We start from the raw sequence: 16,216 nt of genomic DNA, 5'->3' as shown, positions 1-16,216 counted from the left end.
GTGGGGGGTGGGGGGAATACGAATAGCATCGGTGGATTGCCTACAGTTACGGCGGTCAAGGGGGATGGATGGCCCACCGGACCGATCATGGGACTGCACCACTCGATACCCCGTGCAGTACATGAAGTATGTACATGACAAGTATCGAGAAAAGGTAGCATCTGTAGTATGCATGGTATGTACAGTACCTACCTCTCCGTACATGGTGCTTAATGCTCTGTGTATTGTAGCAGCACAGGCGTGTCGAGGCGCTTGCGAGTTTGAGCAGTTGGTTGGCCGGTACCTGCACTAGCGCCAGGAACTGTGCTACCCAGGCACCCCGAGCTGACGCCCAATCATCTGCTCAATGCAGCGGTTCGCCCGCCAAGCCAGGGCCGTTTTAGGCCGGTGGCCGAGCCGGCGGCGGCAAAACAGGTGCCTAATCCGAGGCGGCAGGCCAGTCACTTGCATGTGCATTGTACATACAGAAAGCAGGGGCCGTCTTTTTGTTCGCCGGCCAGGATCAACAACGACCATTGATTAATTAATTAAAGTCAGTCGAAAGGGGCCATAAAGACAAAAGGGGGGGCACACGAAGGTAAAAGGAGCTGGGCCCTCGAACCTGTTTCCAAGCTTCTCCCTGCCGGCCTCATGCCATGCTCTTCATGCGGCGAGGCCAAAGGGGGATTGGCCGCTTTTGGGTTTCGAGAGAAAACCAAACACGGGCAAAGGGCGGGCGTGAAACAAAGCACGGACAGACGATGACGTTTCCTCGCCTTGGCTTGGCCGCCCATGCGTCGTCATGGTCGTCGGACGGAGCATCTGTACGAATATTCCTCCTCCAACCGCTGAGCGCCTCCTCCAAGAGGCCCGCCGCCTCTGTAGCCGCCGCCGCCAACCGTCCGTCCGTCGTGAAGCCAGTCAGTCAGTCATGTCGCCCACCTCACCTGCACAGCCAGCCAATCATCCGTGCTTTGTCCAACGTCGCGAGACTTGCATTGTAATTTCATCCCCCGAACTGTCTCCCAGAACCTGTCTCGGCCGCCCACCGCTACGACTCGGTTAGGTAGTCTACCTTGCGAGGCCCCCCCCCCCCTTTTTTTCCTTCTTCAGCCTCTTCGTCGTCTTCTTCGCCGCCTTCTCCGCCGCCCTTTTCCTCCTAAGCCCTGCCATGCCTGCTTGACGTGTGCCTCGCATCGCCGCGCATAGCCGCCCAATGCAGGGCGGTGGCCGTGTATCCGGCGCCTCGACGGTCCAACAGAGAGAGAGGAAGGGAGCGATCCGGCACCATCCCTGACGTTGCCTCGTCTCCGCTTTCGGCAGCAAGGCGGAAAAGAAAGGAAAGAAAGACACCTCCCCCACGCCCCCAACTTTTGGCCATGTGCCAGTCCACTCCCTACATCCATATAATTATTATTAATGAATCCCTTTGTCTCTTTGTCGGATGGCCCACGACTCGCATCCCTCGCCCTAAGCCTGGTGACTAGTGAGCGAGTCCAGGCCTTGCTAAGAAACGCAAGATTCGTTTGTGCACATCATCCATCCGAAAGGGGGCATCAAGGGGGCATCACCAGCGCCGCTGCCGATCGCCTGCCCCCCCTCAACCTGCCACCCACACTGCAACTGCGCCGCTTCATCGTCGTCTCGGCCGGCCGGCCACTGGCCACTGGCCGCTTCGGTGGCGGGCCGGGCGAACCCTTGGCCTCCTGCCGGCCGCTCCTCGGGTGCTCGGGCCCCCTTTTGCTGTCGCGTGCCGTTTCTTGGGACTGCCTAAACTAACTTGCTAGGTAACTTACGGAGAAGGGGAAACGAGCAATAGTCAATGCAGGGTATCTTTGTCCTTGGGCCAAGAGATGGTGCGAGTCGAATTGACCATACAAACCCACTTGTCAACCGAAGGAAGCACATGGAGTCATGGACTAGGCAAAGGCTATCCGTAATAAAGGGACAATCCATTCAATCGAATCATATTGCATTGGAGAGAACCTATTAAGCCTTGGACACCTTCTTTTTCAGCTTGCGTCCCTGGGGAATTAGCGAATTTCATTTAATTGTATGCACTAGCCACTACAAGTCCTTGTGCAAGTCGCCGCATTGACGAGATCCAATCGTCGCCAGAATACACTCGTCATGCAATAGAACCACCATCTCGTGACATGGCTCAGGCAGCCGTGCTCTCCGTGGACACATGGCCCCTCAACTGAGGACTCCTCCATGTGCCCTTCACTGCACGAGCTTGCCTTCGGGCAGCAGTGCCCAGTAGCCGGCGCACGAGCATCTTCGCTGCTGACCCAGGACAAACGTGAAGCCGGGCCTACCGGCCGACGAAACATCCTCCATCACCGACGAGCATCTCGTGCATCGCCTCCACTGTAGCCCCGTCGCGCTTCGCCGGAGCTCGACCCGTTTGAACAGATCCACGTGCGCGCCCCTGGCCCTCCGGGCGACGAGGCTGTGCACGTCGTCTTGCACCCCCAGAAGCGTGTAGTCGGCAAAGAATATTGTTGCCGGGTTGGCGAGGTCCCAAAGCGCCGGCAGGTCCTTCACCAGCAGTTTCTTCATCACGGGCATAAATGCCGGCGGCGGCGATGTCCCAAGCAGCATGCCCACCTCGAGCTGCACCTGCGCCGTCTTGATCGCCGCATCCATCTGCTTGCCCTGCGGCGGATTAGAGCCGTTCTTGATCCACGTCGGCAGAAACGCCTGGTAGGCTTGCCGGATGTCCGACCCGAGCACGCTGAGCAGCTTTTCAAACTCGGCAACCCTGACCGGGCTGGACGCCGTTACTTGCTGCATTCTCTGGTATGCCTGCTGCAGTTGAGGGTTCGGCGGCTTGCCGCTCCCCATCTGCTCCGCCCCCGCCGATTGCCGCCTGTAGTAGTCTATTGCCCTGTTGCTCAGCGCTTCCAGGTGTACTATCCGGCGACAGAGGGCAGACAAGAAGCTTCGGCTGCTGGAACAGAGAATCAGGTGTAGAGATATGTCGTTTCTCTCGTGCAAGTAGGCCATCAACTCGTTGAACCGCTGGGGCACCAGCCGCTGCGTAAACTTTTCGTCGTTCATCAATTCAAACAGGCAATCGGTGAGCCAGGATAAGAGATCCAGCGACCACTTTGCGCAGCCGGCCAACGCTTCGACGACCTCTGCAGTTGCTCGTGTCAGTGACGGACCAAGACCTCTCGCGTTTGCGCGGCAACGTACCGTGCTCATCGAGAGGGCTTATCAATTCACGGACCGTCGGCGGCGCGTTGCTCGACAGCGAGATGAGAATCACTACGTTTCGGATATTGAGATCCAATGTCGCAAACTTGCTCTGGAACATTCTTTTGCTCCATTCGCCTCGGAACCCCAAGCTGTTCATGATGCTCAGGCAGGCCTGCAGAGTCCAGTTTCTCATGAGGCTGTCGTGGTGCGCCTCTTCAGAGAAGTCAACTTGGATTTTGAGGATGCGAATGAGCTCACTGACCCAGTCCTGGATAAACCCTGCGACGCTCAGTACTCGTCTCGCTAGGGACTCGGTGATGTGGGTGCCAACGTACTTTTCTTGGTCGTCAACTGATGGACCACGGCGAGCATGTCATCGTAATTGTTTTGATGCCATATAGACGGGGCGGCCATGATCGCCAACCCGGCAATGCTGGCTGCGTAATGGGCTGTCTCCTCGTTAGCCTCTCGTTGCCCTTGGACACCGCAGCGCAACAGTACCTTCTTGCATCGAGTTGCCTATGTCACCCATGAGGTAGTGCAGCTTGCTCCATCGCATCCTCCCATCGTCACCCAGCTGGACCATGGAACAGTGCGTTGGCGAAAAGGCGACCTGCTGACCTGGCAACCTGTCAGCACAAAGCAAGGCACGAGATGCGGGCCTCGCACACGTACATGAGCCGTCCTCTGGGAAATTCCAGCCAACTTGGCGCAGACTCATGATTCTGGCCAGATCCTCGGTTGCATAGAGCTCTTCAAACGAATATCGATCGCGATACTCGACCGTCCCGTCCGACATGGTGAGCAGCAGGACTTTGCCGAGCTGCATGGCCTGGAATCCGACAACCACCTTGTTGATGACGATGGACTCGAGCTTTCGCAGGCCGGTCGCATTCGGCAGGTCTGACGAGATGCTGTTTCTGCGGTTGCCAAGCTGCTCAAAGGCCAGATGCAAGCCCTGACGCTCTTCGACGGCCTCCCACCGGTCCAGGACGCTTTGGGCTGTCTGGAAGGACCCTTCTGCGTTAGCTCGCGACCGGATGGCGATGATCATGGGCGGGACGGTGTTGCTGCCTGTGTGGTCCATGAGGGAAGGCAGAACGTGCAGCTGAGACAGTTCTGCCGCGGATGCGTCATGGATCGCTTCGGTTGGTCCGCTTTGAAGCCAGCTGGTCGAGGCAAGATGAGAGTCTACGAGCACAGGGTTCAAGCGGGCGTTTTGGGGCATCGGGTTCTTGTCCGATGAGCTTCCTGGGCCGACCCATTGTATCTCAAGCTTGAAGAGCTTCAGGCTGAGGGCGGCCGTCGCGACGACGATGAGCAAGTGTTCTACGGAAAGCTGTCAGCGAAGTAGCTGGCGGCGGAAGGCAAAGGGGTCCGCACTCTTATCCGAAGCAAGAGCCGCATGAGTGACGAGCTCGTCGGAGGATTTGACGCTCTCGAGCTCCAAGAGCGTCTCCTCCAACTTATTGTCGTTTTGCACCCAAAACATCTTGACCATGCCACCGATGGTGACACAAAACAAGGCGCTCCTCGACGGGTGAGGGTGGCATGGCCCTCCGCCGTGTACGAAGGAGCTTTCATACTGGTACGAATTGCCATGTTTCTTGGCAGGTCCGTACGTGACGTTGAACGGTTTCTGTAGTCGTCAGGAGGCCGGACATGTGCTGTCTCGGCACCAAGAAGTGCTCACCTGCGGGGAGACAACGGGCAGCCAGTGGCAGCCCACGACGGCATGCCTGTCGTCGACGGGGTCGTTGTCGCATTTTCTCGTGACGAATGGGCGATTGAGAGCGTTGGGGAAAGCGGCTATGGTGACTCTTCCAACAGCGTCGATGACGGCCAGGTCCGGGGTATTAGCCGCGCTCCATTCCAGGTGCACCATGGGGATGGCAGGCGAGCCCTTGATGAGCTCGGCCGTGGTGGGCTCGCTGAGATCCCACTCGCCGGTTTCGGGATGGCAGCGCAAGAACCGAAGCTTGAGCGACTGTCCATCCGGGGTCAAGGAAGCGATTGTTCCCAACCTCGACCAGGCCACAGCCCTGGGGAAATTGTCAGTTCAAGTCGCGTGTGTGTTCGCATGCAAGGGCCACTTGCTGACAGCAGCCCCGGCTCCGCAGCTCGTCGAGCCGCCCATGAAGTTGTTTTCCCTGGGGCCTGAGAGGAAGCGACAAGGCGACATCGTCACCAAACAAGTCGTCGACGTCCGGGAGGTCCACGGTCATGGAGTTGTCGAGCATCAGAGGCATCTTGTGGGCGGTCATGAACACAGCAGGCCGGAGGCGTGCCGGGTCGACGGAGATGAGGAGAATGGCGATGAAAACGACATGGGCAGAGAGAACAGTGCCAAGTCAGTCGGGACCTGCGTCCCTCAACAAGCAGAAGTCGAGGATTGCTCGGGCTTTGGCGAAGTTTGGCGAGTCTACGGGCCAGAAACGGCAGCCTGCACCGTGTCGGCGCCAATAGAGACTTACAGTGCTTGAATGTGCTTGCATTGCTTAACAATAGACCTCCGGCTAAACGTCGGCATAGCCGTCTTGATCCTCGCTACCCTGTACCCTCACGATGCCTCATCCGTCCTCCTCCGATCACAGCCGTTTTGGTATCCTCGGCAGTCACACGGCTGCTCAGGAATTTCAAGTTCAAGTCCAGTCTCACGCGATGGTTTCTATTCGACCATGCACGTACTACAGTCGTGCTCGGTCGAGGCAGCTGCCAACAGAGCTTTGAGCTTCGCCAGCATGCCAGCCTACCTACCTGGGGAGTAAGCATGCGAGAAAAGGGAACAGGAACGTCTGGTTATGCCACCGAGAGGTTCTCATGCTACCTCCGCCATTGCTGGCGTCCCTGCCGAACGATTGACTAATAGCCGCAACCCCGCACGATGCACAACCCATCGCAGGCGACACAGTCAGACTTCCAAGTCTTGACATTGACAAACCATGAGGTGGTTTCTGGGCCCTGCGAGAGCGTCACTACGCTGCCGTAAGAATTCCCTATCAGGACGATATATCGGGACGCAGTCACAGCCAACGGGGTACCGCCAACGGGCCGCCCATGTTGTGTTTGGCATAGTGCTCGGCGGCGCCGTGACTGCATCTGCCGTCGGACTCGGCCATTCACAGACGGCAACGGCAGGGGAAGACTCGAGATGGAGGCCGACTGAGCGAAGCTGTGCTCCTGCCAAGTCGAGGTATGCCGACAAAAGGACCATGCTCGAGGTGAGTCCCCGGTGGCTGGCAGACTCCCTCACGTGTGCTCAATTTTGCGTACAGGCCGTCGACCAGATCCGCGACCTTGTTGGCGACGAGGCTGTCAGCGTCGATGCATCGGACCTGGAAGAGCACGGCTACTCGGACTGGTCCACGTCCAACACGGACGTGAGGCCCGTCGCCATTGTCCGGCCGGCATCCACTGAGCATGTGTCGGCCATAGCTGCGATATGCACCAGGCTCAAGGTCCCCATGGTGCCATACGGGGCGGGCTCCAGCGTCGAGGGAAACTTCAGCTCCCCCTTCTCAGGCATCTGCATAGACCTGTCCGCCATGGACAAGATAATCGCCATCCACCCGGAAGACATGGACGTCGTGGTGCAGCCCGGCGTCAACTGGATCAGACTCAATGACGACATTAAAGACTTGGGTCTGTTCCTGCCCCTCGACCCGAGCCCAACGGCCTTGATCGGGGGCATGGTTGCCACCAACTGCAGCGGCACGAATGCCACGAGATATGGCACCATGAAAGACTACGTCGTCAATCTGACCGTCGTCTTGGCCGACGGCTCCGTCATCAAGACGAGGAACCGGCCCCGCAAAACGTCGGCTGGATACAACCTGAATGGGCTCTTTGCCGGCTCCGAGGGGACTTTGGGCATCATCACAGAAATTACACTCAAGCTGGCCACGGTGCCGACAAACGTCAGCGTGGCGACTGCGACGTTCCCGACCATCCGGGAGGCAGCAGATGCCGCCTCGGCCCTTATTCGAAAGGGGGTCCCCGTGGCCGCCCTCGAGCTCATGGACCATGTGCAGATGAAAATTGTCAATCGCAACGGGGGTGCCGGGGGTAGGACGTGGCAAGAGCTCCCGACCTTGTTCATCAAGTAGGCCCTGGTGATACGCCCAGGAAGAACCTACAGCTGACCTGTGCCCAGATTTGCAGGCACCAAAAACGCCATCGCGGACAATATCCTGTCTACCCGGCAGGTGGCGGAGGCTTACCACTGCGCATCCTTTGAGTCTGCCGATACCACCGAGCAGATGGACGCCCTCTGGTCAGCGAGAAAGCAGGCCCTATGGGCGTCTCTCGCGATCCGGCCCGAAGGCACTCGAATCTGGTCGACTGACGTTGCCGTACCGCTGTCCCGGATGGGTGAATTGATCGGTTGGTTGCGCTCCCGAAGGCACCTTGGGTGAAGCTGATATCCTGGGCCAGAAATATCCCAGCAAAGGGCGGCGAGACTTGGCCTGTTTACCAGCATCTTGGGCCACGTTGGCGACGGAAACTTTCACCAGATGATCATGTACGACCCCCGCGTCGCAGAGGAACAGAGACGCGTCGAGGACTGTGTCGCTGCCATGGTGGAGAGGGCACTTGAAATGGAGGGGACGGTCTCGGTGAGTCTGGCTCGTCGACGTGCCCCGACCAGAGTCACTACTAAGCCGAGAGCGTCGAAAGGGCGAACACGGCATCGGCATGGGAAAGAAGGTCAGTGTTGTGTCGCTCACGGTTCCAAGGGGGACTAACATTGGTATCGTAGCATTGCCTGGCAAAGGAGCTGGACCCGTCGACACTCGGGACGATGAAAGCCTTGAAAAGCGCCCTTGATCCATAGTGAGGAACCAGCTCTTGCGAATCTCCCTTTCCAGACTACTTTTCCTGGACGTATCGGACGAAGCTGACTCAATCCAGCTGGCTCTTGAACCCGGGCAAGGTTTTTGACGAATAGGGCAAGTGCAGCGTGTAGCAAACGAGTTGTTCAAGGCCAGCTCCAAAGAGTCCTTCGTTTAGGCACGGGTCAAGGTGTTGTGGCCCCTCGTTTCGCGAGAGGCGGAGTCTAGTCTGCACTGTAGAGACATATCCCCATCTACTGTACGACGGAGTAGTGGCTTCTTACACACCCTACGGACAACGCATATCCCAGCTCCTCTCGCGCTCGGCCGGCGTTGAGAGGCGACGGCGCCAATGGCATCCAACCAACACACATCACTACGTAGATGCATGCACCTACCGTGTGCAACTGTCTGTTGTTGCTGGTCGATGTGTTCAAGAAGGGCACCACAGACGCCCCAGCGTTTTGGCCAGGCTTCGGGATGCCACGCCTTTCGAGAGGACGTGCACTGGAACGTGTCTGTGGGCAGAGGTGGGCGCGGCACTGTGGGGGACGGCGTGTTCCAGAACGGGTCGTGAGGCTATCCGGGGCACAGCTGGTGCTCTGAAGCTGGCTGGAGCTGACCTGTGGAACCGCCCAAGAGCTTGCGGCCATTACCCTCGGGCTGGTGACTTGATAAAGGCATATCGGGTCGAGAAGCGGGACACGGGTGGCAGAGACGCCCAGGCCGCTGGGGTTCAAACAGCCAGTGGTGGGAGGCGAAACCGCAGCAGCGTCCAAAGCAGTGGCCACTGTGGACCGTCCGTGCTTTTTCAGTCTTGGACTTTGCTGGTTGGTAATGTCGCTCGTCGGCAGAGCAGCATCCGAGGCTGGCAGTCCCCCCGTCCTAGAGCCATGGTTTCCGGGACTTTGCGAGCAATGCTTTTCCTGTAGATGTCTCTCTCCCGTGCGCCGGTTTTTTTTAGATGCTTGATTCTTGGATAGGCTGTGCTGTGGAGGGCCGCACGTGACTTGAACCAAGCCAACCTTGGCTCCGGCGTCGCCTTCCACGACAAATCCAGGAGACCGGCTGATTTGATAGACGTTGAAACGCAGATACACCGGGACCCTCGAGCCATGATGCGCCAACCAACCCTTTACAGCTCGAGCGAGCGAGGTCCCGCTGGTCCTTGATTGGCACTGCAGCCATCGACCCAGGCCACGATACGCGTCGACGCTGGGCCAATACACGTCGGCTTGTCTTCAAGCAGGTTCATCCGCCAAGATCGCCTTCCACTTGGCTGACGGCATGAAGGCAAAGGCGACGCACACACGAAGACGTCACTTCCCTTCCACAACCCCGAAGATGCCGCTGTGAAAGACACTGGTCCACAATATAAGCTCAAGCAATGGCTTGGGCCCGCAACCTTGTTCCAAGCCATCTCGACACCGTCAGGACGGAACAACACAACTCCAGGACGTGGATGGCATGGCCCACTGCAAAGGGCCATGTCTCGGTCTTCTAGAAGCCCTCCGGAGGCCTCACTTCTGCGTCTCTCAGTACATTGAGCCCCAGTGCATGCAGCGCGAGAGATAGCTCCGGAACACGCCAAGAGAGGCTACCAGGAGTTAGGCAAGGTAAAGTCAGCCAGTGCCTGAGCCCATCCAAGCCAAGTCCTGTGAAGCCGTATCCAGCTTTGTTCACAGGGATGCTTGTCTATCTCCACTGTGGTTGTCTGGCAGATATTATTCGGGGATATCTACTGCAAGCCTGGAGCAAGCTTTGGCGTCGGAACTTGGGACCTTTGATGCGGCGACCGTCAGTGTATGATCAGTTCGGGATGAGCTACGCTCTCATAAAATGCAACGGCGAGACGGATATTTGCGCCCAAGGCTGCCCGACTCTTGGATATCCCTATTGTCAGACCAGACTGCCGGTGCGTCCGCGAATGGACTTGATATGGTCAAATCAACAATTTGGTCACCAGTATCGCCACGTCAAGCAACAACACTCTCACGACAGCCTCCTTGCGACGAATGTGCTTAGAGTTTTGGTGAGAAAGCGACGGCGAAGCAGCTAGCTGGCGGCAATGACATGGCCGTCGGCTAATGCTGGGGCTATGTGGCGGCAATGACATGGCCGTCGGCTAATGCTGGGGCTATGGAGTGGACCAATAGGCATGGGAGCGCAGGAGCGCCTATATCGCTGTAGTGTCTGTATATATATGATGCGCGCCCCTGGGCTTGTTGCCGAAAGACACGGGCAAGAGCTTCAAAACTCTGCTCGGTGGATCCGGCGGCGCCGATGTGCAGAGGGGCCCCGCCGGCTTTTGGGGCTTGGCGTATGGAGTATTCAAGGAACAAAGCATTGTTCAAGCTCATTGTTCCGTCATGCTCAGTTGGAAGTTTTGCATGCACTCTTCCGCGCCTCTCACCGCACTGCGACGGACGTGGCAGAGCCCATCGGGAGTCGGAGGCACCAGACCCACCGCCGGCATGTCCAAGACGAGCTGAAATGCGACGCCGGGGAGGGACGTCTCTGCCGTCTCCCGCATCGGCCAAGCCTTTGTGCAAGGCAAGGATCCTCGCCGTGCCTGACGCGACGCCCGCGTGGCTCCACCGGCAGGCTTGGAGCGTCACGAAAGGCGATGACTTCTGCCACGCCGAGCACGATGAGCGGGAGATGTTTGGGTTCGTGGATGGACGAGGACCAAGGCTCGACTTTGCAGTGGGATGAGGTTCGCGTCGTAGGGGGGCGATGCTGGAGGACGAGGACGATTGAGTCGATGGGAGCGGAATGATTACCAAGGCATCTCCCATGCATGTAGTATTCCGAGATGGCGACACGTCGTCGCTTCGTTTCGCGCCCGAGAGCAACGTGGACAAAGATGGATAATAAGAAGCGGTCGAGGCCGTTTGACGCGTCATTGACGGCCGACCAATTGCTGCCCCAGACGCACCGCCGAAGGGTCGAGGGTTGAGCTGGCTGCGGCTGATCCGCCGAAGTCGGTCCCGCCTTGTGCATGTAGGTACCGACGGCGCACTGCCAGTGCATGCACGTGCATGCACGTACCGTACATGCATTTCCTCGGTATGTACGTGTGCGGATACGAAGGAGGATGCCGTCCGCGGAGGAGCAGACAGAGAGAGGTTACATTGGGTTGGGTGGGATTGGGTTTTCTTTCACCGCGAATCCCAAGTCGCGAAAAGATAAATACTGTACCCGTCCAGTCGGAAACGGGAGCAGGAGAGAGCCAATGCTCGTGGTGACTGCCGACTCGTCTGCTCGATTCAGGCACCAGCAGCACACGAGCAGGACCTGCAGCTTCCAGGGAGGTACAGCAGGTACTCCGTACAAGTACCTACCCAGTAGTCGCCACTGCAGCCTCCAAAGGGGCTCGCTTCCCCGCGCTCGCCCACTGCTTGGGGTCAGTCGTCGGCCGCTAACAAGAAAAGCTTGCCATCCATCCTCACCTCGAGCGCCCCCCGGACGCCACGCCACCACCGGTTCATGTTTTCTGCACCCGCTGCCCCCAACACGAACGCCATGGCGGCCGGTGGCATCAAAGCGGCAGGGACCCGCACCGCCAGCGCTAGCAGCGCCATCATCGTGGCCGACGGGAGCAGGCCTAGGAGCAGCAGGCCCAGGAGCAGCCGCAGCAGTAGCAGCAACAGCCATCGCCGTCGCAGTCACCATGGCCCTTGTCGTCGTCGTCGTCGTCGCTGCCGCCCACTGCCAGGCGACCTCGGTCGTCCCTCGCGGCGTCTGCGAAACCTGCTCGCCAGTGACAACGAGGACGACAATGCCCACGACGACAGCTCCGGCAGCCGCTACCAGGCCCGGCTCCGCCTGCTCCGTTACCGCCTGCGGCCAGATCAGCGTTCCTCGACGTCACCCGATGATCCCCCGACATGTCGCACCAAGAGCAACGCCCCCAAGCCTTCACCGGTTCGCGCGCCGTCCATGGCGATGACGACGGCTGATTTCGAGGCCCTTCCGCCCACCGTTCAACGAAAGGTATGTGTTCCGTCACTCTTCTCATCTCGATGACTGCGAAGAGTGAGATGGCGCAGGGCACGATAAATAAACAAAAGGGAAGGTGAAAAAAGGAATGTCACATCACACGGCTGGATTCCGGAAGACGTTGCAAGACACGAGCATCAGGGATGCTGACCCACCCCTCCGTTGAGGCCGAGAAGGCCCCAAAAGAAAGCCACGAGCAACTATCACGCACGGGGTGCAGCCGCGGATCTTGCCTCATTGCTGGCTGGTGCTTAGCGCGAACATTTGTTGGCTTGGACGTGATTCCAGCGAATCATGGAGCGAGTGCCAGCCAGATCGCTTGCCCTCTCCCTTGTCGCTCTCTCTCTTTAATTGTTCGTCTCAACGTCTCCGTGAAGCTCGGCCTCTCCCTGCCGCCATGTGCGAGGCGAAAACACTCTCCTCCTCCACATTTGCTCGACCGGTCCCACCTGTTTGATCTCCCGCTGTCACGGCGTCGATCATGGACAGTGCCAAGAGCGAGCGAGGCTAGGGGCGTCTCACCAAAGCAAGAAAAGGGCTTGCTTTTGGCTCTGCACAAGTCCAGAGAGCACAGACGGGAGCGAGCGAAACCGTGGTCTCGCATTTCTTGTCAAGTCCAAGGGCCCGTCCGTGGCAGCATTCCTGCTGCCTCTGCTGCTGCCACGGCGGGTCTCGGCGGCGACGCGGCTCATGCACCCATCCATCTCTGTCGAGAGGGGAGGGGAGGGGATGCCCGAGGGGGCGCGCCTTGTCACCTTGAGACATGGCCATTCCCTCATTACATCACACAACCCTGCGCCAGTGCATATGTCAAGGTACGTGTACATGCAGCACCCATGTACGGATACCTTTCCTGGGGGTCCTCCGGGGGCTCCTCCCGGGGGGCTCTTCTCCTGGGGGACATCACGCGTACAGTACCTGAATAACTCGGCCCATATTTGCTTGTTGCTCCCCTCCTCTCTCGCAATATCTCGCTGCATACCTCGCTGTCTCGTCCGCGCTGCATCCCCAGTACATAATTCTGCCCTGCTCTTGCTTTCTTTTTATCCATCCTGCTCCTCTGTCTTGCAGCTGACGCTCGATTCCATCCTCTCCTCGCCCAGTATTTCTCTACCCTCGAGCGCCTGCGCATCAACCTCAACTCCCTGTCTCCGTGCGAGACTCATACAAGACGACGACGCTTCGACCACCTGGCCACCCCCGATTTTCACATTGCTCCGTCTTCCCTCGCCGCCGCTTCGCCCAGGCCTCGCCGCCGTCACAGCCACGAGCAACTGTCCCTTGGCCGGCGCCGTCAGAGCGTCATCCTCGATGCAACTGACGAGGCATACCTGAGGATTGGCAAACGATATCCCAAAGCCCAAGCCCACGGCTGCCAGCTGCAACGCGCGACTTCTCCTCAGCCAGCAGCCACGATGCAGGCGGCCGCAGCCAACCAGCCCATCGGGGCCACCCGCCTTGACAATACTGCCGAGTCTCTCTACGAATGCTTCCGATGGCTCGAAGAGGATGACACGCTGGATCTGCGCCTCTTCCTCGACGACTACCACTTCAATCTGCGAGAAGAAGTCCTCGTCCCCAACAAACCCCAGGGCCAACGCCCCTCTTTCCGCCGTCACCTATCCATCTCCAAGCTGCCCTTTGGCGGTCGAGTGTCAGGCACCTTTAGCCGCCCAGAAACCAAAGACGACGTGGCTCCCGTGTCCCCAAATAGCCCTGTCCTCGCAACCCCGGGCCATGCCCGTAGACGGTCGCGAGCCCTGTCTCTGATATCTCCCAACAAGCAGTCCCTGCCAGACATGTCAGCAGTCATGGATCCCGCAGCCTCTCACTACCAGGATCCCGAGGCCCGGATGAAGCTTAGGGTCTACTTGGCCTCGCCTCACAAGTTTGATGAGGCAATCGAGTTTGGCTTTCCCTCCATCGATGCGGTGCAGAACCAGGAGAACATCAGCCACAGGAGATTCGGTTCTCAGGAATCTCCGAAACTACAAACCTTCCTTGAAGACGATGCGTCATCCATGTACAGCGACGCATCAGCTGCGGACCCCGAGTCGCCGAGGACGCCAGAGACGGGTGAGCACGCGCGTGGGAGCCATGACAAGGGCCCCGGGCCCAAGGTCGACTATGCGCAAGCCCCCGCGTCCTCGCGCGAGATGACGCTACGAATGACGCTGACGCGCCCCGACCTGCGCTCCCACGAAGGCCAAATGTACAACTGGCAAAAGGGCTCGGTGGACTGGCGGTCGCAAGCCCGGGACGAACCGCTTTCGCCGCTGTTGCTCGACCCCAAGGAGAGCATCGAGCGGCAGTTGGCGGCCATTGACCAGGAAGAGCTTGCCAACGATAATGGCGTCGTTAGACGCTTCTGGAACCGGGTTCGGCGCACATGAGGGACAAGGCCCCCCCCTGAGCCGCCTTGAGCGGCCGTTGACGTTGACACCACGCGCGACCCACGTGCGGGCGCAGCTACGACGGCCTGGAATGACCTTTTTTCTCTCCTTTCACAAATTTTAATCATACCCCATCTTCTGCAACTGCTTCTGCTGATACCATGATGGGCCTCTTAAGGAGGCAGCGTTGCTCGAGGGCTCGGGTCTGTCTGAGCGAGAGTATCATGTCACTGGGAGGAGTCTCGAGGAGTCGCGCGCACCCGGGCCTCTTGCATGTTTAATTCATGGGATTGGGTTGCGTCAAGGACCAGCTATTTTTACGATGCATGTCTTTTTCCTAGAGAGCCGGTGGCCGAGCAAATTGCAGGTCCGAAGGCAGGCCAATAGACGAGATTGCCAGCCAACCGCCATGGCCCTCCCCCTTTCGGTGATGATGGTGACGACGATGCATGGCTGGCGGAACTGGCTGCCTCGTGTCGCCGTTTGATCCACGTGTTCCCGAAGCCACGCCGTGCCTTTCCGCCACGTTGGTGGCGACGAGTTAGTCGACTGTCTGTTGGCAGAGACAGTTCCTGTTACGTTTCTGTCCTTTCTTTTCTTTTGACCCCCCTCGGTGGATTTCCTTTTTCCCGCAGCTCTGTCCTGCCCTCTTACTCTGCCCTCTCCTTTCACCCTGCCCTCTCCTTTCACCCTGCCCTCCGCCCTCTGCCCTCTGCCCGCAGTCCGAACACCCTCCCTCGCCCCGCTAATGCCTCCGTCGCCTTTACCTCGATTCTCCATCTCCCCCCCCCTCCCCCCCCCGCGTAGTCCACCGCCCCCTCCACCCATCCTCGTGCACTCTGCTTGCCCCCATTTTGCAAAATCCATGTATGCGAAAAGGGGAGTCAGCCGTCGTCTTTCCACACGGCGGCGGGAGGCGGCGGCGGGTGGAGTTGATGGGCGACGACGCATGACGGCGCAGGGACGTGGCCAGATTAGTCGAATGAGTCGCGCCGCGGGCGCGAAGGATAGGGGACGCTTGCCCCTGGTGTGGTTTTTGCGCTGTACGCTCTGTATGGAGGTGGGTGTTCAATCGCCTATACCCGTATTGCTACTAATAATATTATATCCGTGTTCCCATTATGCCGCATACATGGACGTGGAAATACGTACCCCATCTCCGTCGTGCGAAACGCCATGCATGTCCCATTCCTTATTCACCAGGCCAGCAAAAGGCCGGCTTCCATATCCAACTGCATAGAAGCAATGGAGCACCTACGCCCAGGCATATTACGGCAGTATCTAGGTCATCCCGCACGTGAGTGGATAAAGAGTCACCGCCGTCCTCGGGTCCCTTGATTCTAAGAAATTAAAAAAATCCCGGCACCGTGGGCTGATTTGGGCTCGGGCAGGGCATGGATGATGGCACGGTCGTGTCGGTACGGTTGGACACCTTGCACCTGTCCAATATATTCGCATACATTCGTAGGCTCCGGGGCACGAGGTTGTTTCTCGCCTGACTCGCGGCGGCTGTCATGCCACCTTGCGATACGAGGCCGCTCGTTTACCCAGGGGAGGGTAAATGGGGCTCTGCATTGCGCTGGGCATTGAGCATGGAGAAGAGTGTCCGATAATTGCTCCCCAGAACCTTCGGGAGTCAGTCCCATCCGTACGGGTGACTCGCAGCCCGGACAGGCCATGGGCGAGGCACGATGCATCCTGTCGGCTTGGGCAGCTGAGCTCCCATAATGCCATTTACCTAGCCAGCAATGTCTATACGCATAAACTCATGGAATGCCGCCGTTCTCAGCTCGTCCCGTACCCCTA

The 16,216-nt window shown here is 58.7% G+C and overlaps 3 protein-coding genes across 3 annotated transcripts; 2 read left to right on the top strand and 1 right to left on the bottom strand.

Annotated features, from left to right (window-relative positions):
• Window positions 1–2,202: 2,202 nt before the first annotated feature.
• Window positions 2,203–5,432, bottom strand: HRG_02594 (mediator complex subunit 16 domain-containing protein; the record flags this gene model as incomplete). Its single annotated transcript, XM_044861065.1, has 8 exons — window positions 2,203–3,122; window positions 3,181–3,462; window positions 3,519–3,632; window positions 3,685–3,804; window positions 3,859–4,512; window positions 4,567–4,822; window positions 4,877–5,225; window positions 5,281–5,432. The coding sequence occupies 8 exons, from the start codon at window positions 5,430–5,432 to the stop codon at window positions 2,203–2,205; spliced, it is 2,847 nt and encodes a 948-aa protein (XP_044724698.1).
• A 963-nt stretch (window positions 5,433–6,395) lies between these two features.
• HRG_02593 (FAD binding domain-containing protein) lies at window positions 6,396–8,131 on the top strand (the record flags this gene model as incomplete). Its single annotated transcript, XM_044861064.1, has 7 exons — window positions 6,396–6,404; window positions 6,459–7,285; window positions 7,337–7,566; window positions 7,618–7,799; window positions 7,861–7,890; window positions 7,943–8,016; window positions 8,095–8,131. The coding sequence occupies 7 exons, from the start codon at window positions 6,396–6,398 to the stop codon at window positions 8,129–8,131; spliced, it is 1,389 nt and encodes a 462-aa protein (XP_044724697.1).
• A 3,409-nt stretch (window positions 8,132–11,540) lies between these two features.
• Window positions 11,541–14,410, top strand: HRG_02592 (proteinrelated to Gim complex component GIM4; the record flags this gene model as incomplete). The annotated part of the gene is made up of 3 exons (XM_044861063.1): window positions 11,541–11,682; window positions 11,734–12,011; window positions 13,121–14,410. 3 exons carry the CDS (start codon window positions 11,541–11,543, stop codon window positions 14,408–14,410), a joined length of 1,710 nt encoding a protein of 569 aa, XP_044724696.1.
• Window positions 14,411–16,216: the final 1,806 nt, after the last annotated feature.

Source organism: Hirsutella rhossiliensis (assembly GCF_020360975.1).
Source record: "Hirsutella rhossiliensis strain HR02 chromosome Unknown scaffold00002, whole genome shotgun sequence".
NCBI classification, from domain to species: domain Eukaryota; kingdom Fungi; phylum Ascomycota; class Sordariomycetes; order Hypocreales; family Ophiocordycipitaceae; genus Hirsutella; species Hirsutella rhossiliensis.
Note: the sequence above shows the minus strand (reverse complement) of the source record. Positions and strands in the feature narration are given on the sequence as shown.